The 24469-nt window shown below is 53.9% G+C and overlaps 9 protein-coding genes across 11 annotated transcripts; 5 read left to right on the top strand and 4 right to left on the bottom strand.

Moving 5' to 3' along the window:
• Window positions 1-1996: 1996 nt before the first annotated feature.
• LMH87_007472 (uncharacterized protein) lies at window positions 1997-2606 on the top strand (the record flags this gene model as incomplete). The annotated part of the gene is made up of 3 exons (XM_056192569.1): window positions 1997-2142; window positions 2222-2264; window positions 2508-2606. 3 exons carry the CDS (start codon window positions 1997-1999, stop codon window positions 2604-2606), a joined length of 288 nt encoding a protein of 95 aa, XP_056060777.1.
• A 2596-nt stretch (window positions 2607-5202) lies between these two features.
• On the bottom strand, window positions 5203-5985 carry LMH87_007471 (uncharacterized protein; the record flags this gene model as incomplete). The annotated part of the gene is made up of 1 exon (XM_056192568.1): window positions 5203-5985. The coding sequence occupies one exon, from the start codon at window positions 5983-5985 to the stop codon at window positions 5203-5205; it is 783 nt and encodes a 260-aa protein (XP_056060776.1).
• A 651-nt stretch (window positions 5986-6636) lies between these two features.
• LMH87_007470 (uncharacterized protein) lies at window positions 6637-8110 on the bottom strand (the record flags this gene model as incomplete). Its single annotated transcript, XM_056192566.1, has 5 exons — window positions 6637-7039; window positions 7101-7577; window positions 7628-7657; window positions 7711-7787; window positions 7847-8110. The coding sequence occupies 5 exons, from the start codon at window positions 8108-8110 to the stop codon at window positions 6637-6639; spliced, it is 1251 nt and encodes a 416-aa protein (XP_056060775.1).
• Window positions 8111-8696: 586 nt separating this feature from the next.
• On the top strand, window positions 8697-10981 carry LMH87_007469 (uncharacterized protein; the record flags this gene model as incomplete). The annotated part of the gene is made up of 4 exons (XM_056192565.1): window positions 8697-8736; window positions 8792-8870; window positions 8920-8996; window positions 9045-10981. The coding sequence occupies 4 exons, from the start codon at window positions 8697-8699 to the stop codon at window positions 10979-10981; spliced, it is 2133 nt and encodes a 710-aa protein (XP_056060774.1).
• A 1188-nt stretch (window positions 10982-12169) lies between these two features.
• On the top strand, window positions 12170-15235 carry LMH87_007467 (uncharacterized protein; the record flags this gene model as incomplete). 3 transcript variants are annotated; one of them, XM_056192561.1, is made up of 2 exons in its annotated part: window positions 14015-14411; window positions 14455-14474. In XM_056192561.1, the coding sequence occupies 2 exons, from the start codon at window positions 14015-14017 to the stop codon at window positions 14472-14474; spliced, it is 417 nt and encodes a 138-aa protein (XP_056060772.1). The 3 variants fall into 3 exon arrangements, with proteins under 3 accessions (XP_056060771.1, XP_056060772.1, XP_056060770.1); XM_056192563.1 differs by having other exon boundaries at window positions 12170-15235; XM_056192562.1 differs by having other exon boundaries at window positions 14015-15235.
• LMH87_007468 (uncharacterized protein) lies at window positions 13439-13807 on the bottom strand (the record flags this gene model as incomplete). Its single annotated transcript, XM_056192564.1, has 1 exon — window positions 13439-13807. The coding sequence occupies one exon, from the start codon at window positions 13805-13807 to the stop codon at window positions 13439-13441; it is 369 nt and encodes a 122-aa protein (XP_056060773.1).
• A 1365-nt stretch (window positions 15236-16600) lies between the features above and the next one.
• Window positions 16601-18415, top strand: LMH87_007466 (uncharacterized protein; the record flags this gene model as incomplete). Its single annotated transcript, XM_056192560.1, has 3 exons — window positions 16601-16989; window positions 17053-18242; window positions 18294-18415. The coding sequence occupies 3 exons, from the start codon at window positions 16601-16603 to the stop codon at window positions 18413-18415; spliced, it is 1701 nt and encodes a 566-aa protein (XP_056060769.1).
• A 329-nt stretch (window positions 18416-18744) lies between these two features.
• On the top strand, window positions 18745-21207 carry LMH87_007465 (uncharacterized protein; the record flags this gene model as incomplete). Its single annotated transcript, XM_056192559.1, has 4 exons — window positions 18745-18774; window positions 19015-19040; window positions 19132-20645; window positions 20693-21207. The coding sequence occupies 4 exons, from the start codon at window positions 18745-18747 to the stop codon at window positions 21205-21207; spliced, it is 2085 nt and encodes a 694-aa protein (XP_056060768.1).
• Window positions 21208-21454: 247 nt separating this feature from the next.
• LMH87_007464 (uncharacterized protein) lies at window positions 21455-22334 on the bottom strand (the record flags this gene model as incomplete). The annotated part of the gene is made up of 4 exons (XM_056192558.1): window positions 21455-22031; window positions 22125-22156; window positions 22234-22251; window positions 22308-22334. The coding sequence occupies 4 exons, from the start codon at window positions 22332-22334 to the stop codon at window positions 21455-21457; spliced, it is 654 nt and encodes a 217-aa protein (XP_056060767.1).
• Between the last annotated feature and the right edge of the window lie 2135 nt (window positions 22335-24469).

Here is a 24469-nt window from a genome sequence, read left to right as displayed (position 1 = left end):
CTGAAACGCTCATGAATTCTACCAGAGACAGTCGCCAGACACTTTTAACCGCTTTTCTTCTCTCTCATACCTTCATTATCCCATTCTTACCTGCCTCATTTCGGCTCTCGTTACATCCATTCAGGTCATCGCGCAACCCATCACACGATGCCCCTCCGCAGCAGCACATCCCACACCATCCGCTAGTCAACCACCAGGCCGGCTCTCGTCCCTCCGATCCGGATGCGAACGCCCGTTCGTGATATCAAGATGGATAGCTCTGCTGCCGACCTGCCAGCCTGCCCCTGACTGCGATCCAGCCCTACTCCTAATCGGCATGAAGCTGCTTCCACTCGGATTCATTGTTTTGGAATTCGAAACCTGATGAACTGCCTCGGCTCCTACTGTTCGCCTGCTACAGCAATAACAACATTACAACACTGGCCTGGTCTGACACTCGGCCTCTCACAATGAACGCCGCTGCCGCAGGTGATGCAACCACTGCGCGACAGTGCTCCGTCCTCCACTGTGGCCGCACGCTACCCATGCGAACACCGCCGCACACCCCCGCACAACATATCAGTGATCCTTGGCCTGGATTCGGGCTGCCTTACACGGATCGCGGCTTTCAGCACCGTAACCCATACTTAATACATAATGGAAATGAGCAACTACATCTAGGCTATCCCGTCTTGTGTCTTCGGCGACTGCCCTCGGCATTTCCCATGAGGCTTGCCTAGCAACGGGGAAAACGGCAACTACGCTGTACACCACGCATTTGCATAAAGGTCAGATCAGCTTGCCCTACGCACGCGACATGTCGCCATTTACACATTGCAAGGCAGCTAATCTTTCGGCAGGCTTACACACGATACAGCTCAAACGGCCGAGAGCCACAACTTGCCAGGGCATACAACATCGCCTGTTTGTACCTGAAGCACTGACCTGCCAAGCCCATGTGTCGACATCGATTGCATCGCGCAGCAGGCCAGATTCAGCCATCGCCGCGTCCCGGCATTCGCAACATTGATCGTCGCTGGTATCGGCCGAGGGAATATCACTTCCCACTAACATTAGTCAATCAATTGCCATTGCGAGTGCCCGTTGCGTCGATTCTCCAGACAAAGCTCAGGCTGGCGCGGGTGGCCTTCGTCCAAGACATTACTCTCCGGCCTGGCGCTAGCCTCTGCACCATCAAAGTCAAAGAAACTGCCGTGCTGTGGAATGCTCCTGGTCCACAAACCGCTTACTAGCCTGCTCGTACACTAACTAGACAATGGCCTGTGGTGCTTCATTTGCTCATTACCATTTGCAGGGCAGACAATGAGCTCAGAGGCACCGTTTGTGATACCATTCCCATAGATCTGCGACTCTGGTAACAACCCCACAATGTTACAGCTGTGACCGCTCGCTCAAGGGATGTGATATTAGTCGGATCTCGCCAAGCTCGCAAAATAGATGTGGAGGTTCTCGAACCGACCAGTCCGCGTGTCTGTACTGAATGATTCACCCTCAAGGTACAGCGATCGTTCGAGATACATCTTCGTTGCCGGGTAGATAGCCATATCACGGTGCTCCATCAACGGATTTGGGCTATCGTCTGACATGCATAGGGATAGATGCCAGACTGCCCGCTCCACCCTGTCAATTAAGGTTTGCTTCAGCCTCCAGGTTGGCTGAAGGCCCGAGCAACGAGCAGTATCAATCGGGCCACGAGCCTCTTATTGGCGCGCATAGCACCGCGAGTTCAACCGCCAAATTCTGGATCTATAAACATTCATACTGCATCTAACGTTTTGCCAAATTGGGTTGATTTGTGCGGATCAGGCTCGAGCCAGTACGGCGGCCGAATGCTAGCCTCTCCCGAGTCGGGCTACCCGTCATACCTCGGTTGAAGTCCGTACTCTCGGCCGTGACGGACGGAGAAGAGCAAGACCTCGACAAAAACTCCTTATACCAAACGACTACAGAGACAAATCCAAGCATCTACTTGCAATATTCGATCGTGCAGAAGCTTATGACGGCCCGTCGAAGCATGTCTGGCCAGATTTTCAACCCTTCGCACCCATTGTTCATTCATGTCGCCATCAACAACACTGCCAGCTTTAATAGACCATGCTGGGCCATTCTTCAAGTGTGTTACAAACCAGACGAACAAATCACGTATGTTGTACTCGAGTCCTCTGCAAAGCCATTTGTGCTTAACTTTTTCGCGGAGGTCTGACCGGCTCTATGCAATAAGGTTTGACGCCGCTCAAGAATGGGCTCTCATCCCTACCTATTCGGTGCGCTAAAATTGGGTACTGACATCCAGAACCGGGCCCGACAAGGAAAACGCAAGCCATCAAACAGAAATGTTCAACATCGAGGCGGCGGGGCAGCAAAGGTTAACAACCTGAGGCTTCTTGGCTTATAATAATAAGCTGGAAGTCTTGGAGCAGGTCAATCGCGTTGCTGCGAATACGCTGGCAGGCAATGCCAAAGCTGTTCAATCACCGGATTCTGTGCTAACAACACTTCCTTATTAGGTAATGCCGGCAAACCGTTGGATCGGCCCCGAAAATTTGCGGCTCCACCTCGGCGGCCTGTCTTCGCTCAACGAGCTTCGCACAGCCTTGCATGCCTGAGCTGAGAATTCCCTTGTCTTCCTGTTGTAGAAATCTCTGAAAACCTCACGAAAATCAGCAGCCCGGCGAATTCGCGTCAGTTGTGTACAGATTTCTCGCACTAGGACCGCCATAGCGACGTAAATTTCTTGAGAAGCGGCGGCGTGCGCTAGCAGCGCGGCGAGGCCGAGGAGTAATTCGCACGACCACGCGGCGAGCAAGCCACAAGATCCAAAATTGACCCGATGGGGGAAGACAGAGCGGCTAGTGCCCCAATCAACATGGGGAAGATGGAATCGCATGATTCGGACTCTGTTAGTGATCATCTAACGGCGCAGTGATGAAATTCCTCCGTCCAGCCAAATTTTGGCCTCAAATGGATGAGACGTCGTTTGACCCACCATTCAACCTTCTCTAATGCCGGCGCTAGCTTCGCAACTCTGGGCAAATGTTTTCGCTTCTCGGTTGGGCTGTGCTTTGTGCCTTGTTCTGCATGTTCAGCAAGTGCCCGCTCTTTCCCTGTGGCGTTTGACTTTGGGGCCGTGGACAGCTGGGTCAGTGAGCGCAGCATGGCAATTTTCCGTCCGTTCCGCGTTTCGCTCTGTCTGTGCCTGTCTTCATTGCCCGTCGCCCCTGTTGTCATTGTTTAAAGAACCGTTGAATCCCAAAACTCTATATATGACAATAAGCAACCAACCTTTAGTGGCGCGCAAGATACACCGGGATCAAGACTAGCGCAGCTTCAGCAAGCGAGTTTTGTCAAATTACAAGGCACGAATTTTTCGACCTCCAAAATAGATCCGCTAGCCAAAGAACCTGCAAGTTGGTTCAACGGTTTGGACCGCATGATTCATGCCATCTGTCATCTAAAAGCAGCGCATCATCGGCCGCCCCGCCATCATCAACGCAGACAGCACCCGACCACGTAATTCGCATCGCGACGTACCGAGACCCGAATAAAAAAAAGCCTCCTTCTTTTTAAATAGTATCTAGACTCTTGAAGATGTCGATCTGAGAACAAGTGACATGCCATTGGCATTGGCCGACACGGTGCCGAGCTCCACACAGAGTCAAAGTTGCTGTCACAGATCTGTAACAGCACCCGGCGCACTGCACTTGTGTGGCATGCTCCATCCCCAAAGCTAACGAGACATGCACTCAATCCCTGTACAGCGCAACGCTTTTCCTTATTGTTTTTCTTCAAGTCTGGCAACTGGCCACCTGGCTAGGCGCAAGCTTGGCAGATCATGCCCACAGTTCCTGGGTCTTGTTGGCGTGGCGGTACCTGGTCGGACGCATGAATTACTCCGGGCACAAACCTACGCCCGCCGGCTAGAATACTTCCTCTAGAAGCTGAGAACTACTAGTCGTGTGCCATTTGTTTTTCAAAGCCGAGGTCAATCTCGCGGATTCGCCGCTGGCTACTCGTCCAGACTACCCCATGATGATGCGGGCGGGATTTGCCGAGCAGCACGGTCGCTGACAACTTGAGCCTCTCTTGCAAAGTTTAGTTACGCTGACATCAAGAAAAACTTTGCGGCAGTTTCAGGTAGATATAGAGAGACTTTTTCGAGCCCTCGTATTTTCAAAGGCGTGCGAGAAAATCAAAATGCACCGTGCGTCTGGCCTCATCTTTAGCAGCTTTATCTGCTCAACAGCCGAACTAGCGACGTTAGAAGCTACAAAAGCTTTTGAGACAACAAAATAGTTCCAATGAATCTGTTTGGGCTATGAGTATAGTTATAGACTAGTCTCTGGGGCGCATTGCGTCTTCTAAGCGGTAGAGTAGACCGCGAGCCCGTCGTGCTCAGCACGAGGAGAAGTTGACAATGGCCAACTTGTGATGCTTTCCAGGTTCTGCAGTCCAAATTGATGACACAAGTCCCTCTAAACGTTTGTTGCCATCCGACGTTTACCTCTCTTCGAAAATCCTACGGTGCAGTAGTAATAGTCATGCGAAACACGATGTTCATGCGATGAGGAATCTGACGACTCGCCCGGCCACCTCCCCATCCACGCCGGCGATAATGACAGCTCCCTGCAATTCGCTTTGAGAGTTTCCACTTGACGACGATCTTTAGTATAATGCTAACTAAGTGACCTTCCCTTTATCTCTGCAAGTTTGTCCTTGTACCGATACTGCTTGGCCTATCGAGTCGTGACAGTTCCCGATCAACATCCATACCCCCTACGTTCAATGAATGGGTTTTTTTGGTCATCGCCCTGATTTCTGACAAACTGTGAGAAGTCTTGACTGCTTTCGGGCAATTTCCGTCCACCTGCATAAGGGAAGCCGCAGGCGCCTCTGCCATGCATATGACATGGACCCCTCGTAAAGCTCGATGACTGCATCTGTCACTCGGTCTTCGTGCCCCCCGAGCATCGAACCATCGCAGCTCGCAAGCTGAGCAACCCTAACATATGGATTGTATATTTAAGGCTCTTGGAAAGCGTACCGTTCCTCGGCTAAACCTACACATGGGCAGGCAATCTGCGCAAAGGCCGGCTTTCCCATAATCACAAAGCGCATGTCTCTCAATTTAGAACCACAAAGTCCTAGTCTATTCATCCAATTTCCAAAATAAAACAAAAACTCTAATACTTCGGCCCCCGCATCTTACTTTTGATCTTTGTTCACAGCCTTCCAGACCTCCCCCTCGGCAGCCGCCAGGGTGTCGCCGGCGGCCGACGCCCACTTCTTGGCCGTGTTCCAGATACTTGCGCTGCCATCCTCCTCATATCCACCTCCGATACTGCTGCTAAAGTCGTGCGCCACGCGCTGGCCGCTAGAAAACTCGGCCGCCTGGGTGTCTTGCTGGTACCCCGGCGGGTGCGACATGTCGGTCGCGCGGTTGATGCCGCCGCCGAGGGCAGTGCCAACCGGCAACGGTACAGGGCCTGCTTCGTACGGCGACGGATAGGCAGCAGCGTCTGCAGTAGATGTGCCTCGGATGGCGTGAGAGGCCTGAGGGGCAGGATACGACATTTGCGCGGGCATCGGCGGGACGCTGCCCGTGTGCTCGGGACCCATTGTCTCGCCATTCTTCGGTGGAGGAGGTAGCGAGCTTGCAGCAGTAGCGGCGGCGCCGGGGGCCGTAGGCACAGCACCAGGTTGTGGCGCGGGAGGAGAGTTGTTGTTATTGTTGTCGGCCAGCGGCTGGGTGGGCGTGGGCTGGGCATAGTATCCCGGCGCAGAGTAGGCCGACGCAGTCGCTGCAGGGACAAAGGGCCTCGATCCTGGCTGCGCCGAGGCCGGTCCGTAGTGCGCAGAGGCCGATGCCGCTGCCGTCGTCGTGGCTGGCGCAGTCTTGTTGGCGGTTGGCGACTGGGCCATTGCCGTTGCCGTCGGAGCCTTGGCTGCCGTGATGGGGCTGGAGCTGAATGTCTGGACCGGCGCCATTGTTTGGATGTTTGAATATAGCTGAAAGTTGACGCGTATCTTGGATATGGAAAGCTTCAGACCGAAGGCGGAGGAGGCAAAGGTGACGTATATAAGTTGATGCTCCCCGTGATACCCCGCTCGTGCTCCAAGTTTGATTTATCGCGTTGGCAAGCAATACTTGATAAAGGACGAATAAATTGATAAAATTCACGCAAGTCGCGGCGACGCGCGGCGATGATTGGTGATGAGAGTCCTGAGCTGTTGAATGTGTGTTTGCTGTGAGGGCGTGTGGCAAGGTCATTACGTCAGAAGGACAGCTGGAACTTAAATCGCTGCCTGTACGTGGCTGGCGGCGGCGATCGCCAACGTGTGTAGCCATGCTGGAGGCCACCACCAAGGACAGAATCAATCTAGAAATAAATGAAAATTTATGTAATCGTATTCAAGCGCTCATGTGATGTATCAGATACGCTGCAAATATTGCTATAGATATTTCAACAGAGCAGAGCGCAAGAGTAAAGCATGTCACGTAGCTACAGTGGCCTGGTAGCGGGCCGCTCTAGTAAGTTCCCAGGTATTAAACGCTGTCGCAGCCAAACAAGACACTACAATGAAAACCATCTCAAACTGCCAAATGGGATAAAAATCCGCAGCAAGCTCCGAGCCTCCCTATTTGAGGCCAAATGGACACGCCGATGGTGCAATGGTCGTCTTGACAACCTGCTCCCACCGCTGCGTGTCCTCGATGCCTTTGCCCATCTTGGGTCGCGGCCCGAGGTCTGTAAAGAGGAAGCCCTCTGGGAGCATTTCTTTTCCGCCGTCACCGGGGATCTGGCCGCCAGTGGCCCATGTCAGCAGCGCCTCGGGCCCCCAACGCGTCCAGAGCGAGACGCGCGTGTACCACGGCTCCTTGAGGTAGTGCAGGTTGTGCACGCGGCTCGTTTGCGGATCCGGATCAGACAGGTACTCAACCCTGAAAAGGCGCGGCAGCATGAGATAGCGGACGACAGATTTGCGTATAAACATGATACTGTGAACAAGGGCATTGTCGAACGTACTAGGATCCGGCAGACTACTATGTGTTAGCTTCGCATTACTTTGATTGAAGCGAGTTGGAAAGGGGCTTGCATTACCTGAACGCATGGCGCATCCTGTCGCCCATGAGCACCAGGATACCCTGGTACGCCATCGGCCGCACCGCCGCCGGATACGATTTCAGAAGCAGATCGATGAGCACTTCGCCCAGCTTCTGCACCTCCGGCAGACGCTTCATTGCCACATCTTCATATCGATAAGCCCACTCGGTGACATGCTCGAGAAAGTCGATGCCGTCTTGCCACTGGTCTTGGCCGAGCTCAGCCTTGTAGTCAATCTGCATCGTGTCGCCAATGTACTTCCACAGAGTGCCGAGGGCCGCCACCTCCATATCGGTCAGCGCGCGCCACTCGTACTGCCGGAAGAAGCGAACAGGTTCGGACATGGACGCCCACAGCACGTAGAGGAGGTCGCGGTTGGTGATTTTACCGTTCTTTTGGTAGGGGCTGTGTAAGTAGTTCATTCGGGCCACGGCCTTGTGCAGATATTCAGAGTCTGGTGCAAACTTGATGAAGCTAAGAAGCGTTAGGCTAGCAGCGCGTTCGCTTGAGCGTCGCAACCTTACCTGGCAAAGATGGCGCCAGTATCTTCATAGCTAAATATGCAAATGAGTATGCGATAATAGTCGAGCAATTGACCATGCCATACCGTTTTGGTGCGTGCTGCTGGCGATTCAGATCGCTACTTGCTACCAGGAGCTTGGCAATGTCCTCAATGGCATACGTCTACAGCTGTGTTAGTGACCCGAGAGCTAATAATTCCTGTAAAGCCTGTGAGAATGTACCCTGAAAAGTGCCATGCGAAGTGCCAAGTCGTAGAAGGTAGGCGCTTCCAGAGAAGCAAGCTGCTTGACGATCTGGTGTGCCTCCTCATTCGTCATGCGCCTGAGAGAAGCGCGATCATGGAAGCCATACTTGGCTCGCGTATTGGCAATTCGCCGGAACCGAACTAGGGAGCAGGTTGCGGTGTAGACGAGGAGCCCAGCTACTGCCAGCACGGGGTAGGAAACCCAGCCTTGCGGCGCTGTAAGACTAGTCAGAGATGCCATGTTGATGCACACAGCTCGGAAGCTTCAATGGGCAATGCAAGGTGTGAATCCCCGCATTGGAAGGAAGAGCCATTCTGATGCTGGGAATGGACCCAATGACCCAGAGGAACGGGCGCAGCTGGTGCGGCATACTGAGTTAGTGCGACTGATAAATTAGCGGCTCGTCTCGGGGCAAGGGATCGCCATTGGATTGCGTTAGGGGCGGTCTAGGTATGCCTTGCTAGCCCCGCCTCTCGAACAACCAGCTTTTGTACACATTTTGGCACTGAACGTGACGAAAGAGATGAAGACACTTGTTACGAGCTTCTACAAATATGTAGTAGAACAGCTTACAGAAGTGGTCTAAATGAGGTAATACAGAGCACAAAACGGTCAAGAATAAAACACAGCAGCCTGCAGCTGCTGCCCTGGCTGCGGAACCCGGCCGCTGGTGCGGATCAACTAAACTCCAGCAGCCGCTACGCTAGTACGTACTGAGTACTCTCAAGGGCCAACCTGCGATGCCGCGCCGCGCTCAAGTCGGACGGGAAACTCTGAGCTTTCCTTCCATCGCATCAAAGAACTTGCGTGCGCCGCGCCCACCAACATGGTCGGAAAGGTCTCCGAGAGGGTTCTCCTGAGGGAGGGTTCGTGACTTCCTCCAGCGCATTTTGCACGGCTCAATTGCTAACTTGACGCTAGGCCTTGAACGAACCGACAATGGCATGAAACTCACAACCTGGCCAGACGTGACGCCTATCAACCAAAAGAACTACTATACGTACGTGTATCGGTGCAGGCGGCAAGGTCCCTTGCTAACGACTGTGCAGAGATTATATGAAACGAGATGACCAGGTACTCGCTCTGCGACTCCAAAATGATGCCACCCGGGATAAGCTCGTACAGAGTGCGCGCGACCGTGATCGCTTCCTATCGAAGCCAGCTAATGGCGAAGTCCCGCTCCCCGTTCCGAACCTCGCCGACGACGAAGATGGCGCCGCGACACCTTCTAATGCTATCGACCCCTCGCGCATCATCGTTATTCACCCCGGCAGCCAGAACCTGCGCATAGGTTTTGCCAGCGATGCCCTGCCCAAGACGATTCCGACCGCCCTCGCCACCAAGTTTGCGCGGACCGAGGCCGACATGTTCGAGGCTTTGCCGCGACGTCAATTCGAAGCCAAGACGTCCGAGCAGCAATACGGCGAGGAGTGGTCTAAAAAGTACCAAAAGATGTGCGCCGACCTCAAGATCGAGATGCGCGCCAACAAGCGCAAGGTGCTGCCCAACTCCAAGGAACTCGTGCAGACCTTCAACCGGCGAACGGAACCCGAAATTATTCAGCAGCACAATGACCCGCTGGAAGTAGCATGGACCGACGTCAAGAAACTGAAAAAGACCAACTTCGAGGCCGAGTGCTTCATTGGTCACGAAGCCTTGCGAGTTCCCGACGACTCAGACCCCAAGTTCAAAATCTGGTGGCCGATTCAACAGGGATGGTGGAACGAAGGCGGATACGAAAGCCAGGAGCATATCTACGATGACTTCGAAACACTTCTCGACAAGGCACTTCGACAAGAGCTCGGCCTGAGGACGAACAGCGAGTGGCAGCAGTACAGCTGTGTCTTCATCATCCCCGATCTTTACGACAAGAAGTATGTCGAACAAATCCTGCACTCCTGCATGACATGGTTTGAGTTTAGCAAAGTCTGCTTTGTCCAGGAGAGCATGGCGGCTACGTTTGGCGCTGGCTACACGCAAGCCTGCGTCGTCGATGTCGGTGCACAAAAGACATCCGTGACTTGCGTCGAAGACGGTCTTTGCATTGAAGACTCGCGGATCAACCTCAAGTACGGCGGCTACGACATGACCGACACGTTCATGAAGATGATGCTGTACGACCACTTTCCCTACCAGGAGATAAACCTGCAAAAACGATCCGATTTTTTGCTTGCCGAGGAGCTCAAAACTAAGCATTGCACCATGTCGCAGGCCGAAATTTCGGTGCAGCTCTACAACTTTCACGTCCGCGCTCCCAACGAGCCCACGCGCAAGTACACATTCAAGACGTACGACGAGGTCATTCTCGCGCCTATGGGCGTCTTTGACCCCTCCATCTTTGATAACAGCACCAAACTTCGCGGAAGGCGGAAGCTCATCGAGCGCTCGTACAACTCGTATGAGGTGGATCAGCCCGATGATCCTACCTCAGCTGCACAGCTAGCCATTCTCGCTCTCGTCCAGCCATCGCTGCTCTCCAGCGAGTCCCAGACTCAGGAGGTCTCTACGCCCATGAAGGAGCGCCCCGCCTTCAGCTTCAAGAGCGATGCCGGCGCCAACGGAACGCCCATGGCCTCGCACGCCGGGTCACCCGCCCCTGAGGGTTCCGGCACACCGGCGCCTTTTGTCTTTGGTGCCGGCAAGGATGGTTCCGCCGCGGGTACGCCTGTGCCTGGCGCCGCCTCACAGCCGCCAGCTGGCCTGTTCGTCGAGTCGCAGGAGCGCAGCGCAGATTCCATCGCCGCCGAGCGCGACGCTGTACTGCCCGTGGCGCCGCTCGACATTGCCATCCTGACCAGTATCCAGAACGCCACCAAGGGCGACGAGAAGAAACTGCGCGATCTGCTCGGCAGTATCATGGTCATTGGCGGCGGCGCCAAGGTTCCGCAATTTACTGTCGTGCTCGAGGAGAAGCTCAAGGCGCGCCGGCCGGACCTGACGGAACGCATTCTGGTGAGTCGCAGCGCCAAGGATATGGACGAGCAGGTCGTCTCGTGGAAGGGCGCGAGCGTCTTTGCCAAGCTCCCGGCCAACGATTCGTGGATTACGCCGTTTGAGTTTGAGCGCCTTGGGCCAAGGACGCTGTACCACAAGGTGCTCTGGGCATGGTAGAGAGTTCTCGTAATTGTGTGGCATACTGTGGAAGAGGTACACTTGGGAAATTGGGTGGTTCTAAAAAGGGGAGTTTATTTAGATTATGGCGCAATATGGAATTGAATACATTTTGAATCGCGTGGTAATATATTACTCAACTTGATTGACCTTTGTATCGCCAATGGGCGTCGCAAGGCAGCAACCCATCTATTCGCGTCTCCGGCGATGGCTACGCCGACCGCGTCTGCCACAATGTCCAAAGGCTTGGGCGTGACAACTCACTGCAACAACTCCCTTGAAAAGCTCGTGCTGCCATGTTGCTTAGTGGGCATCGTCTGGAGCTCGCTGACAACCACTACTTCGTGAAAATGTGTTCACAATCTCAGGCGAGAAAAGCTACGACGATTGTGCTGTTCGCTCGGCAGATTAGGGATACGTTATAGCTAAGTTTATGGAGGCCAGCGACACAACTAGCGGCCATAGATTAGCTGGGAGATCGTCAGACTGAAGTCCAACTTCAATCCTACGGATTAGATACCTATCTGAAGGTCGTGTGTTCGAGTCACACTGGCCGCAAGTTTCTTTTTATTGTTGTCGATGCAGCGTCGCGTCCACTAGGTTCACGGAAGGCCATATGAGTGACAAGACTGATTGACGCTGCACTGAGAAATGAACACTCCTGTGTTTTATTTCTTATGTTTTTCTTCTGTCTGAAGCGCGCGCCCAACATTCGCTAACATGTTGGTTTTGGGGGGTTGCAAAAAAAGCCGTTGGTGACTGTACCGTTAAACTACTAGGAGTAAAATGAGGTAGTTAAAGGGAAATAATAAAAATAGGCAAAACAAGAAAGAAGAAAAACGAGAAATTTGGAAAATAATAATGATTTACAGATTAACTCATGATAAGTGAAAGAGGTAGTAAACCAGTCGCTAGTAAGTCACTGCTTCTGTGTATTTCAGCGGCGTCTTTTTTTCGTCATCCACTTTGTTGCGCGTCCCCGTTTTAGTCGCCAAAGTCCATGGAGCAGGACCTGCAACCTCGGAAGCCGCGGAATCAACCCGGAACTCAACCGGCGCGCAACTGACTACTACACCACGACGAAAACTCAGCCGTTCAATTCTACCATGAGAGTTTCCTTCATTTATCTCCCCTCAATACTCTCTATCTTGGGTCTCCGACTGCTCTGCGGCACCGGCAACACAGACAATGGCTGCGGCTAATGGGGCCGGATCTGGCCATGACGCGCCGGGTGCTCAAGCAATGAACCGGGAAGAGAATGTTGACACCAAGAAAGCCTCGCACAAGGCCTATCGCTGGTCGCTGCATCGCCCACGGAAGCTGCCCGCTTTGCTGGACCACTTCAACAAGCGCGATCTCAAAGTCGTCTTCCGGTGCTGGATCGCCACCTGGGTCGCGACATTGCTCATCTTTATCCAGCCGTCACTCGACCAAATCGGCATTGCCACATTTTTTGCCGCCCTCACGCTCTTCATTGCGCCTCCTGCCACTATACTCCTCCCATATCTGCTTTCCGCCGCGTCTGCGCTTCTCGGCATGTGCCTTGCCTGGCTCTGGGCCCTGCTCACGATGAAGGCAGCCTTCGCGGCGCGTCCTGGGCATGAAACGAGCGCCAGGCTCGCAGCTCTCGAGCAGGCCGCCTCACAGAAGGCTCGCGAATCCGGCACACTCGCCGCGAATGAGGCGACGCTCCTAGTCTTTGATGGCTTTATGCTTGATGCGCGAGTCACTGTTGTGTACTATGTCATGATCTGCGTCTTCATCTACGCATTAGCCCGCTTGCGCTTGACCAATCCAAAGTTCAGCTTTATGCAGATTTTTGGCACCATTGTATCTGATGTTTTCTTGCTCAATGGGCCAAGCTTGCCCTCTTTCAACGGTAGCATCGGCAGCATTCTTGTGAAACCGGGCGCAATCGGAATTGGTCTCGGAGCCGTCTCCTGCCTCTTGTTCTTTCCCCAAACCACCCCATACGCTATCATGGACAAAATGGAAAGCCTACTCCGTACTTTTAACGCATCTATACAGGCTACACAAAGGCGCTTGCGCAGAGAACCTGTCAAAGTGGCGAGCCTCAATGCGGATCGTGCAAGGTTGGTTGGCGTGTGGAAAGCCATGCAACCCTTGATGTCGCTGCTTCCTCTCGACATTTCCCGCTGCTGCTGGAGTGCTGACGACCTTGTGCACCTGCACACACTCTTCCGGTATGCGTTGCGCAAGAGCGTGGCGCTCTTGGACCTACATATTGCGGCGCTCTCCGCGGCAGATCAAGAGCAAATGCTGATGCATTATGGGGAGGAGCAGGCCACAACGGCAACCAGAAACGGCATCGGACGGGCTAACTACCTGCGCCCAGGCCATCATCATCTACAGGAGCTAGCATCCCTGATTAACGCCTTTCATGGTGCAGGACCAGGCACTCTTCCAGAAGTCACCGCGACTCTTTGGGATTATCCATCACGACTGTTGACGACGTGTTCCGAATCGATCGATCTTGCCGCTCGCTGCGTTCATGAGATCAACAGCTGCCGTTGGATCAAGACAATCAACAAGCAGACGGCTGAAGGTTTCTGCGGGGAGCTGCAGGCCAAGTCGGAAGCTTTGCGACTTTTGCGAGAACAGTGCGCTGCAAATACGCCCGACGCACTTCTCGCCGCTTTTGAGGATGCGTTTGATGATCGTGGCAATCTCCGAGCTGATGGCGCTGATCAAAACGACACAGGCCCACTCCGAGACGTTACGACTATACTGGCGCTCAATCAGCATATAATAGACCTCTCTGCCGCACTCGAGGTGTTGCTTGACCATTTCAGCTTGCTTCTCCATGACCGAACGAAGAGCCGTATATGGATGCCCATCACGATGCGGCATGCCCTGTCCTGGCTCGTTAACCCTAAATCATCCGATCAAGCAGTTGGGGGTGGTTTCGCTGCAGACCACGACGAAAATTTAACTGAAGCAAAAAGTGTCGCGCGAAGACGCGTCAGTGAGATCAAAAGCCTCACACGAGTTGGTGACCTCTCACGAAACGGCATGCCGAAGTCCCGTCTCAGCCGGAGCATCATCACCGCGTACAGGTGGCTCACCAACCCTGCCGGCATGTATGCAGCGCGCTTGGTCATTGTCACCATTGCTACATCGATTCCTTCCGCGATTCCTCATAGTGCCGGCTTCTTTTACCGCGAAAAGGGCATATGGGCTGTCATCACTGCTCAGCTGACGCTGCTCCCTTTCATGGCCGACTTTGTCGTTTCCATCTTTTCGCGCGCTGTCGGCACTGTCGTTGGCGGCGCTCTTGGTACGGTGGCTTGGTACATTGGCTCCGGGTCCGGGAACGGCAACCCATATGGCTTAGGTGCCATCACAGCCTTGATGACGGTCATCATTGTATGGCTGCGCATATGGAGCCCGCACATGTTCACCGTCGCTGGTATCATGTGCGGCGCCACATATGCTCTCGTTATCGGTTTCAGTTACGACAACGGTCACATAAACCAATATGGCCTTCCAGGCCGGGGCTACGAGGCATTTTGGAAACGTGTTGTCACTGTTTTCATAGGGCTCGTCGCTGCCGCCATTGTTCACATCTTTCCCAAGCCGACGTCAGCCACGAGCCACGTCTGCCATGTGTTGGCCAAGTCTGTGCGTCGAATGTCGGACCAGTACGCCATATTTCTGCTTTCTCAGAAGCGCCCTGTCGAAAACAGCACTCTCTGTGTCCTTGCTGAACGCGACTCGTTTGATCTTGGTCACTCTCTGTCCCTCTTGGCTCCATCCATTCATCTAGTCAAGGCTGAGATGAGCTTCGGCCCATTTGATCAAAAGACGCTACAAACCGTTCTAGAAGAGTGTCGGAACCTGAATAAGTCTCTCAGTAGACTCTTGAGTATCGCGCATTCACTACCGTCAGACTTGAAAGATCGCTTTGAAACCGTCAGCGGCCTGCTTGATGACCATGTCATTGGCGATATCATGGCTATCCTTCACATTATTCAGCAGTCGTTTGAGAACGGGGCGTCGTTACCGGAGAGGCTACCTACGCCCCTTACTCGAACATTTTACCACGCGTGGCAAAGGCGCGAGCATGCCATGGTCAACAAGACACTTCTGCGCCATGAAAGCTATCCCCAGTACTGCGTCGCCATATCTTCGTATCTCAAATTCCTATCAACTATCGACAATCTTGTCCTTGTTCTCACGGAGACATTGGGGGAGTCTCATATTCTATTTGGATGGGGCCAAGCAGAGGTTTAGAACTGGCATCGCAGATGCTTCTCGATACCGGCAATCAAGCCCGCAGACAATTGTTCGCAATGTGTGGCTGTGTCTAGAAAGTAATCTGGGGGCATCCTATCAGATGTTGTCTCTGCACACCCCGCGTATCAACACACTCTGCAGTGGCTGGTGTCACCTCAGTCAAAACTGCTCAAGGCGCGCGCCAGGAACGCCACAAAACCATGAGTACAGCCAAGATTTCTGATATAAGAAAAATGCAATCAACCCTCTACAACCAGTCTGCAACATTCGCACAATATTTACGATTCCCCAGCCAACAGTCTGACTTGTCACCAACACTCCTCGCCAAGCTAACAACATCACGACACATCGTGGAAGCATTATGACTTTACTGTGCGACATCGTCCAAGCGGCCTACCCTATCATTCACAAACTTTTCGACATCTATCTGAGGCTGCCGAGCCCAGACCTAGCGCCTGAGTCCGCCTCCCGCATGAGCCGCTACTATTACTACGCCACACAGCTTTGTTCCTCAATGCCTTTCCACTCATCCTCGCAGTATGAAGGGCCACGGAAGAAAGCCGGTCAATGCCATGTGGATGGCGGGGACTGATGATTCTGTCGATCGGAGCGTGGGTGTTCTCGGCTGGCGTAGCTTGCAACGACGCGTTGTGCCAAAGAAATGCCATGCAGCGCCGCGACTAGATGGCCATTGTTTCGTAGTCGTCCTGCTCAAGTAAGCATTCTCTCACCTTTATTATCCGTATAACTTGTCTATAAAACATATGGTTTCGTTACTTCCCCCCTTTCTCTTCTTTTATAATGCTTCTCAAATGTTCAGCTTCCAATGCATGTACAGCCAACATTTCAAGGAGGTGCTTGACGTCTTGGTTATAATTCGTACCTTTGGATGGTCTTTCAGAAAGACAAGTTGCTCTCCTGGGCGAGATCTGGACCACCGCGATTTTCAACGACACCTCTTCATTACAAGCAGTACAATGCGACGTCCGCCGGACAATAGCTAGCTAGACGAAACAGCTGGGCTTAACTAAATCAAAAAACTCAAGTCCTGCGATTCATCAGCCGCCCATTTTAAAAGGAAGAGTCATGCGCTTACCATATCGAGGCAATATTATTGTTGATGGGTGATGGTGCGGATTATGTAAGGGTACCGCCGGCTCGGAACGCGATGCTAGGTCCGCGCCAGCTCGGGACTCCCACTTCATCATGCCGTCACGACCCTGCGGAGACTAACATCGCCATGTGAAGCTCATCCATTTTTGCATCAGATTGCTTTCCCATCGCGTTTCCTATTATAATTCGAATCTACCCATTAGGCCAATTAATTTTTGTTGCCCCTGCGCAAGACGCCACGCGCCTACCATGGCGCCCCCGTCCGTGTCGCGTTACCTGCCCTTCTCGCCCTCCACCACGGCGCTGCAGGCCGCGACCTACCTGCTCGGCATCTCGCTGTTTAGCATTTCGTTTCTCGTCTTCCTCAACAGCTCCGTCTCCTTTGTCATCACCGACCTCATCGGCAAGAAGCACGGCGTCGGCAACATTGTCGGCACGCTGGGCTTCGCCGACGAGCTCGTCGCCCTGGTCGCCTGCCCAGCATGGGGTCTTGTGTCGGATCGGCTCGGTGTTCGCTGGGTCGCCGCCATTGGATACACCATCATCGCCGCCGCGCTGGCGCTCTTTGTGCAGGCCAAAAATGTGTACCCGCAGCTTCTGCTGGCACGTATTCTCTTTGCCGTGGGCGCATCTGCTGCGTAAGTCGAGTCGGCTGTTATTGTTTATCCGCCCTTCTTGTCTGCTCACATTTCTTTCTTTAGCGCAACCATGGTGACAGCCATTCTGCCTTCGCTGACATATGATGCCGGCGCCACCAAGAATAACAAGTCGCCTGTCCCAAGACTCACGCGCAATCCGCGCCACAGCGCCGTCTTCTCGGTAGAATCAGAGGCCACCATCACGCCAGAGAGGTACTCGCGCAGCTTATCTCGCGAGCGCGACGGGTCCGTGGGGCTCGCGCCTGAAACGCCCACGGAAGCGAGAAAACCATCGGTCCTGGCTGGCTTCGTTGGCTTGTTCACTGGCTGCGGCGCTCTTCTGGCTCTGGCTCTTTTCCTGCCATTGCCTGTCAGGTTTGGCGGCATTGATGGAGTTACGCCAGGGCAGGCCGTCTCATACAGCTTCTATGTCGTGTCAGGCGTGTCGCTTCTGGTCGCTGTCTTTGTCTTTATTGGCCTGCGCAACCTGCACGGCGAAGATGGCAAGGGCTGGCGCGTGCTCCTCGGCCGCAAAAGCTGGTATCAGACACAGCTGGATGATGAGTCCGACGAGCCTGGACGAAAAGTCGTCCCTTATGTTAGTCTTCTCAAAGATTCCGTACTCTTGGCCTTCAAAGACTCCAGGATCAGCCTTGGATATATAGGGGGTTTTGTGGCGCGAGCCTCAACGGTCGCCATTTCCCTGTTCATTCCGCTCTACGTCAACACCTACTTCATCAGCAACGGCTATTGCACCGGATCGCCGCACGACCCCTCGCCAGAGCTCAAAAAGGAGTGCCGATCCGCCTACATTCTCTCGTCAATTCTCACTGGCGTGGCGCAATTGATGGGCCTCATCTGCGCCCCCGTCTTTGGTTATGTGTCTAGCCGCAAGAGCCGCGTCAACTACCCCATTATAGTTGCAACCGTATTTGGCATTGTTGGGTACCTTATTCTGCCGCAGCTTCAAAGCCCCGAGATTAAAAACGTGGACGGTCGTGGCGGCACACCCGCCGTGTTCCTCGTTGTCAGCCTACTTGGCATCAGTCAGATTGGCAGCATCGTATGCAGCCTCGGCGTTCTCGGCCAGGGTGTTCTTGCTGTTGACTTGCAGCGTACATCCCTGCGCGACGAAGCGGCCCCCTCGCTGGCCCCAGACGAGGATGAATCTGGAGATGACCACGAGCCTCGGATTCGTATCGCGACCGACGAAGCCACCGGCTCACGTGTGCGTCTCAAGGGCTCCATTGCGGGTGTTTATTCCCTGTGTGGCGGCGTGGCCATTCTTCTTCTGACTAAACTAGGCGGGTTCCTATTCGACACGGCGAATACCGGAGCGCCGTTTTATATGATGGCTGGCTTCAATGCATTGTTGCTCATCGCTAGCTTGTGGGTGGACGCTGCCCAAGCTTTTGCTCGCGTTTGAGCATCACGATAGGTGAAAGAGGTGGGAAAGGATGTCGAGAGTGTGCACCTCTGCACGAGGTGCTGAATTACCAGTCTCTTATTATTATTGTTTGGATTTCTGGCCATTAGAGCGACTGAAATTGATTTGTGCGAGCGTCTTTTCGCAATTGGCAGAGCAGTTGTTTTTGCATGTGCCCTGTAGTAAACGTACCATAGCTGTGTCTATTTAGCGTGTTTTCTCTTGCGCTGTATCAATTGTCTGCTAATGTGCATGCGTGTGCTCAACGTGTCCAGGCCTCTTGTGATCAGAGCCTACTAGAGCCATTCTCCAGTTCACTCCCGTGGGCGATGGACTCACGATCTTCGTACCACAATCAAGTGAGTTACAGGTGACAGTGCAGTGGTGCCTGGGCGTCGTCTGCAGATGTAGCACCCGGATCACCAGGCACCCCCGCGCCATCACTCTACGTCATACTACCTGGGTCAGAGAGCCAAAATATTCGTGAAACTTGTTTTTACTACAGTAAGTAACTAATTGCATAAACAGAAATACGCAAACGCCTGGCTACCTACATCGCGTGTCACCTTGAGGATGCATGCAGGCGCGCCGGACCGTAGATCGCTAGCGAGGCCTCCACCCTACAGTAGGTACCTAGCTTGCACTGACCTCGCCTGTTCATTCACCTTCAGGCGCAGACTTGGCTAACGACTGTCTCACATCCCAACCAACGGCAGTGCACTCGGCAATACTCAGCACTATCCAGCCATATCAGCGCACCATCGAAATTTGACTGCAATGGATAGCCCAAAACCTCAGCCGTCCAGCGAAGCGCCCGAAGCGGGGGACCAGCGATTTCCTCAGGCTCGTGTTGTCGAGAGCTTCCAGCCCAGTGTCGCCAAGCACCTTCGGTCCATTTATGCGGCCCATGCTGGATCCGACAAGGCATGGACACCAGATCAGACAAGTCGTTTTGTTCGCAGTGTCCAGAATCATGAACAAGTCTTTGATGACGACGCCGAGACGCCAACCCTGGACCTCGCTGGCTTCCTCGACTACATGGCGTCATCTGATGCCACGGCCATTCTCCCCCGCAACGACGAGGACCTATCCTGGCCGATGTCAGCATATTTCATCTCGTCCAGCCACAACACGTATCTCACAGGCAACCAGCTGTACAGCGACAGCACGACAGAAGCCTACGCCAATGTCCTACGACGTGGTTGTCGCTGCGTCGAGATTGACGTCTGGGACGGCACAGGCAGCGACGCCGAGAGCTCAGAGAGCGACTCTGATGAGGAGGATGCCAGGAAGCTGGAAGGGAATGATAGCCGCAGCAAATTGGACAGATTTGACAAGCTGAAATCGAGCCTACCAGAGTCCGTCGCCTCGCGGCTCAGCAAGAGCAGCACCCTGCGGCGCAAGCTCGAGCGCACTGCCAGCCACCAGCTCACACACGCCAACAAGCCGCTCACCTCGCTTCGCCCCAGCTCCAGTTCCAGTTCCGAGTCATCCCTCGCAAACGAGCCTCGCGTTCTTCACGGCTACACTCTGACCAAGGAGGTGTCCTTCCGCGAGGTGTGCGCCACCATTCGCAAGCATGCCTTTGAGGCTAGCGACCTGCCCCTCATCATCAGTCTCGAGGTGCACTGTAACGCCGAGCAGCAAGCCATTATGGTCGACATCATGAAGGAGGCCTGGGGCGACGTTGCGGTGGTCGCGCCGCCCGAGGACCAGTCGCCAAAGATGTTGCCCAGCCCGGAGGCCCTGCGCGGCAAAATTCTCATCAAGGTCAAGTACGCGCCGCCAAGCAAGATCGGTGGCGAAGAAGACGAGGAGAAGGCTCTTGGCCGCACAGATAGTGATCTGCCCAGCAAAGCGGCTGCGCAGAAAAAACCGTCCAAGATAATTCGTGCGCTGTCTGATCTCGGCATTTACACGCGCGCCGTTAGCTTCAAGTCGTGGGCGCAACCGGAAGCCACCATGCCCGCACACATCTTTTCGCTGTCGGAGAAGAAGTTCATCACGCATCATACAGAGAATGGCGCCAAGCTATTTGAGCACAATCGCGACTACATGATGCGTGCTTATCCCTCTGGCTTGCGCATTGGAAGTTCGAATCTCAACCCGCCGCCGTTTTGGGGCTCTGGCGCGCAGATTGTGGCCCTCAACTGGCAGGAGACAGATGAAGGTATGATGCTGAACCAAGGCATGTTTGGGGGAACGAAAGGCTACGTCCTAAAACCAGAAGGTGGGTTTCACCATGCACTGCTTTTTGTTAATTGACTAACTTTTCAGGCTACCGCCCGAGCCTCTCGTCTAAATCAACCCCTAACGCCATCATCCGCAAGACACTTTGTCTATCCATAACCTTCTTCGGAGCCCAGTCCATTCCCCTGCCGCTTGGCGATAGCTCCGACAGCGGCTTCCACCCATACGTCAAGATGGAGCTGCACGTCGACGGCAACCCCAGCCATGACCTTGCCACAAGCAGCGGCCGCGCTCTAGCCAACCAGGGCCACGAACGCGACGGCGAGCACAAGGCACACACAAAGTCATACCGGGGCGGCGCCGACGTGGATTTTAAAGGCCAAGTGCTTTCGTTTAAAGGCATCACGGATGTCGTAGATGAGCTCACGTTCCTGCGGTTCAAGGTGTGCGACGACGAAATTGGCAAGGATGACCTGGCGGCCTGGGCCTGTGTGCGACTGGACCGACTGGCGAGCGGCTACCGCTTCATCCACCTGTGGGATAGCAATAGTCAGTACAGCAAAGGTGTGATTCTAGTCAAGGTGGATAAACAGCTTTCCTAAACTCGAGACTGGCAAAATTAAACACACCTATCAAATATCTTTATAGCTGGTGCATCTCGGTATAAAGGGCATTTGTTCTAACGTAGATGCGAGTCTTCATTCAGGTGATCAATTTAGACTAAGGTATGCTACCTCAAGCTGTGGCCCGGTAAGGCAATATCCCCGCCACGAGGTGAACATTATATCGGATAATAATAATTTTTCATTAAAACAAAAGAGCTACTTCTTGATAAGGGGTCGCAGCCATTTAGTAGTCGTCGCTACGGTTGGAAGAACCGTACGAGTCCGAGCCACCAGTGCGGCCAGAGGAGCCGTAGGAGCCAGAGTTGTCGTTATCATTGCCAGACGAGCCGTAGCTAGACGAGTTGTTGTTGTTGCCGGAGCCATAGCTGGAGCTCTTGTTACCCGATGAGCCAAAGCTATCGTCGTCGTCGTCGTTGCCGCGACGGCCGGAGCTCGTGTTGCCAGAAGAGCCGTAGCTGGAGGAGTTGTTGTTGCCGCCAGACGAGCCGAAGCCGGTGTTACCGGAGGAGCCGAAGCTGTCATCGTCGTCGTTGTTGCCGCGACGGCCAGAGCTGGTGTTGTCAGAAGAGCCATAGCTGCTAGAGTTGTTGTTGTTGCCGGAGCCGTAGCTGCTGGAGTTGTTGTTGCCGCCGGAGGAGCCGAAGCTGTCGTCATCGTTGTTGCCGCGACGGCCGGAGCTGGTGTTGCCAGAAGAGCCATAGCTGGATGAGTTGTTGTTGTTGCCAGACGAGCCGAAGCTGTCGTCGTCATCGTTGTTGCGGCGGCTGGAGCCGGTGTTGCCAGACGAGCCGTAGCTGGAGCTCTTGTTGTTGCCGGAAGAGCCGAAGCTGTCGTCGTCGTCATTGTTGCCGCGACGGCCGGAGCTGGTGTTGCCAGAAGAGCCATAGCTGGACGAGTTGTTGTTACCAGACGAGCCGTAGCTGTCCTGTTCATGCGTGTCAGTAAATTTCATTATTTAACAGTGTATAATGAAGGGCCGTGAGGGCCCTTCTCATCACGTACGGTGTTGCCTCCGTAGGACTGTATCATTCATGTTAGCGGCGGTGCTGTAACAAGACGCCATGGACTGCACCTACGTTGTCGTCGTTGTCGCGGTAAGACATGATGAGTATGAGTTTGGTAAAGAAAGGTTTCGAGTTTTTTGAGACTTGAATATTTCGATGAGCGAATAATGCACAGGAACTGAGCGGCGAGAACGTTCGGGGGCACCGTCCGTTTATACTACCAAGCTACAAAGGTACATCTGAGCTGCCCCCCCCTCACTCTCTCGTTCCTCCCAAAGCTTCAAGCTCTCATGTCCACCACCCTTAACCCCTCACGACCCCTCACACGCCATCAGAGATGAGAAATGACGTTTGCCATTCCCGCCCCAAGACCAGCTGAAAGCTTGCGGCGCGAGCTATCCACCTAGTGGGCAAAGAGGGGTGCGAAGATGCCGTAATAGCCCGTGCAGTATCTATCCAAGTAACGTTTGGGGGTGCGTCGGAAGAGGGGGGAGGCTCTTCTTTGGAGCTACCCGCAGCAACGCAGAAGGGTCCCTTGGACCGGGTTGCGGGTTTGGCCTTCGGAGCCCCCGCCATAGCCGCATTGCTAGGGTGCGGCCAGCTCTACCAGGGGTGTGTTTTTGGCGTGCCCGTGGAGTCTGGAACAGCGGTCCATGGAGGGGCTCGCCGGTGCCGCGTGCCGAAGGAGCTTCCACTGGGGGGGCAATTGGTGGGCGAGCAAGCTGTCTGGCAATCAAGCAATCTGGGACGGACGCGAAAGGAGGGGAGAGAGTGTGTGGGAGGGGGGTCGCTAGCTGCAGATCAGAGCTGAGCTAGCGAGAGACATGCGGCGCAGCAGGAGCTTGTCGAGCTGGAAACACAGCGTGTCAAGTCAATTGGGGCGGCGGCCGCCCGCGCTGGCAGCTGGTAATTCTGCGACCAACTTTTTAGGTACCAGTAGCTAGTTCGGGAAGATGGCGCAACTCGACACAGGCCATTGGTGAGCGGAGGCAGCCTGATTTGTAAGGGTGCGCGGAAATACTTGCACATTTCTGGCCTAGATTCTCTTTACTCTATTCTGGTGGGAAAGCAAAGCTCCCGCCGTCCCTTCTTCCTGTCGACGAGTTCCCATGTCGAGCTGCGCATGTCCAGCACGTCAGGTGTGGCTGTGGGATCGACTCGGGGCTTGAAGGCGTTTCCGTCGACTCGGCGGGGCCGAATGGTTTTTGCACATGCGCTGCTCCGGCGGCTTGGTTGGGTGACTTGCATGGGGGTTGACCTACGAGGGGCCCTTTTGGGGGAAAATGCAAAAGCTTGGCTCGATGTCGGGCTTTAGGTTCGGGTTTTGGCATCAGAGAGGGGTCAATCAAAGACTGAGCGATCAAGTTGCTGCATATGCTCCTCATGTAATGAGACGCATACTTGCGGTTTTCAATAGACCAGGGGCATTACAATGCCCTGACTACTATATTAGAAAATTGCAGCTTAGAGTATCGGAAAGCTTCTCATGTTTGTTTTTTTGTGATTGTCTTTACTTTCTATATCTTCTTCCAGGCCACGGAACTGTGATTCTATAACTAGTTAGAGCGGAGATGCTGCAACCCAGGGAAGAGGGGATGAAAAGGTGCGCTAAGCTAGACACAACATCAGTGTGGCGCCACCTGTTCTAGCAGTGATTTGAGGGGACATAGCTATTCTCGTCTTAGGATAACTAGACTACGGTCGTATTGGATCTTGTAACATCAGTCCCCTGCTTCGGGTAGCGCCTGGGTTCCCAGAATACTCTTGGGCCATCAACTACCCCGTAATAGCGTTTATTATGTTTATTATGTGCTTATACTTACCGCCTCATTTCAATTTTTACAGAGACTGCTAAAGACCATCGCCCCGAATTGCTCACGGCGACTAGCATCTGGTGCATGTTGCGCCCGTGATATTTCCAACAGTGCAAGATGCCCAACAGATTGAGCTGGCCTGGTTATTAGCGACTGCGTAACGTAGTTATTGCAGCTATGCTCCGCTGGCCCCAGCGGGCTATTTGGGAGCCACATCGCCGAACACAATGGTGCACTCCGACCTTTTCAGCGTACCATCCACATTAAGACGCCGTTTTGCAGTCCTAGACTGGTCAATAACCAGGTAAAGCCCCCCCGAGACTGTTGAGGCGCAGTAAGCGCATCACTGCATGAGTAGCATCTCTATTGCAAAAGCGGGTAAGACACGTGTAGGATGCATGAAAACTTGCCCAGCCCACC

The sequence above is a fragment of the Akanthomyces muscarius genome, chromosome 1 (assembly GCF_028009165.1).
Source record: "Akanthomyces muscarius strain Ve6 chromosome 1, whole genome shotgun sequence".
Classification (NCBI taxonomy): Eukaryota; Fungi; Ascomycota; class Sordariomycetes; order Hypocreales; family Cordycipitaceae; genus Akanthomyces; species Akanthomyces muscarius.
The sequence above is the reverse complement of the archived record's forward strand: the minus strand, read 5'-3'. Positions and strand labels throughout refer to the sequence as shown.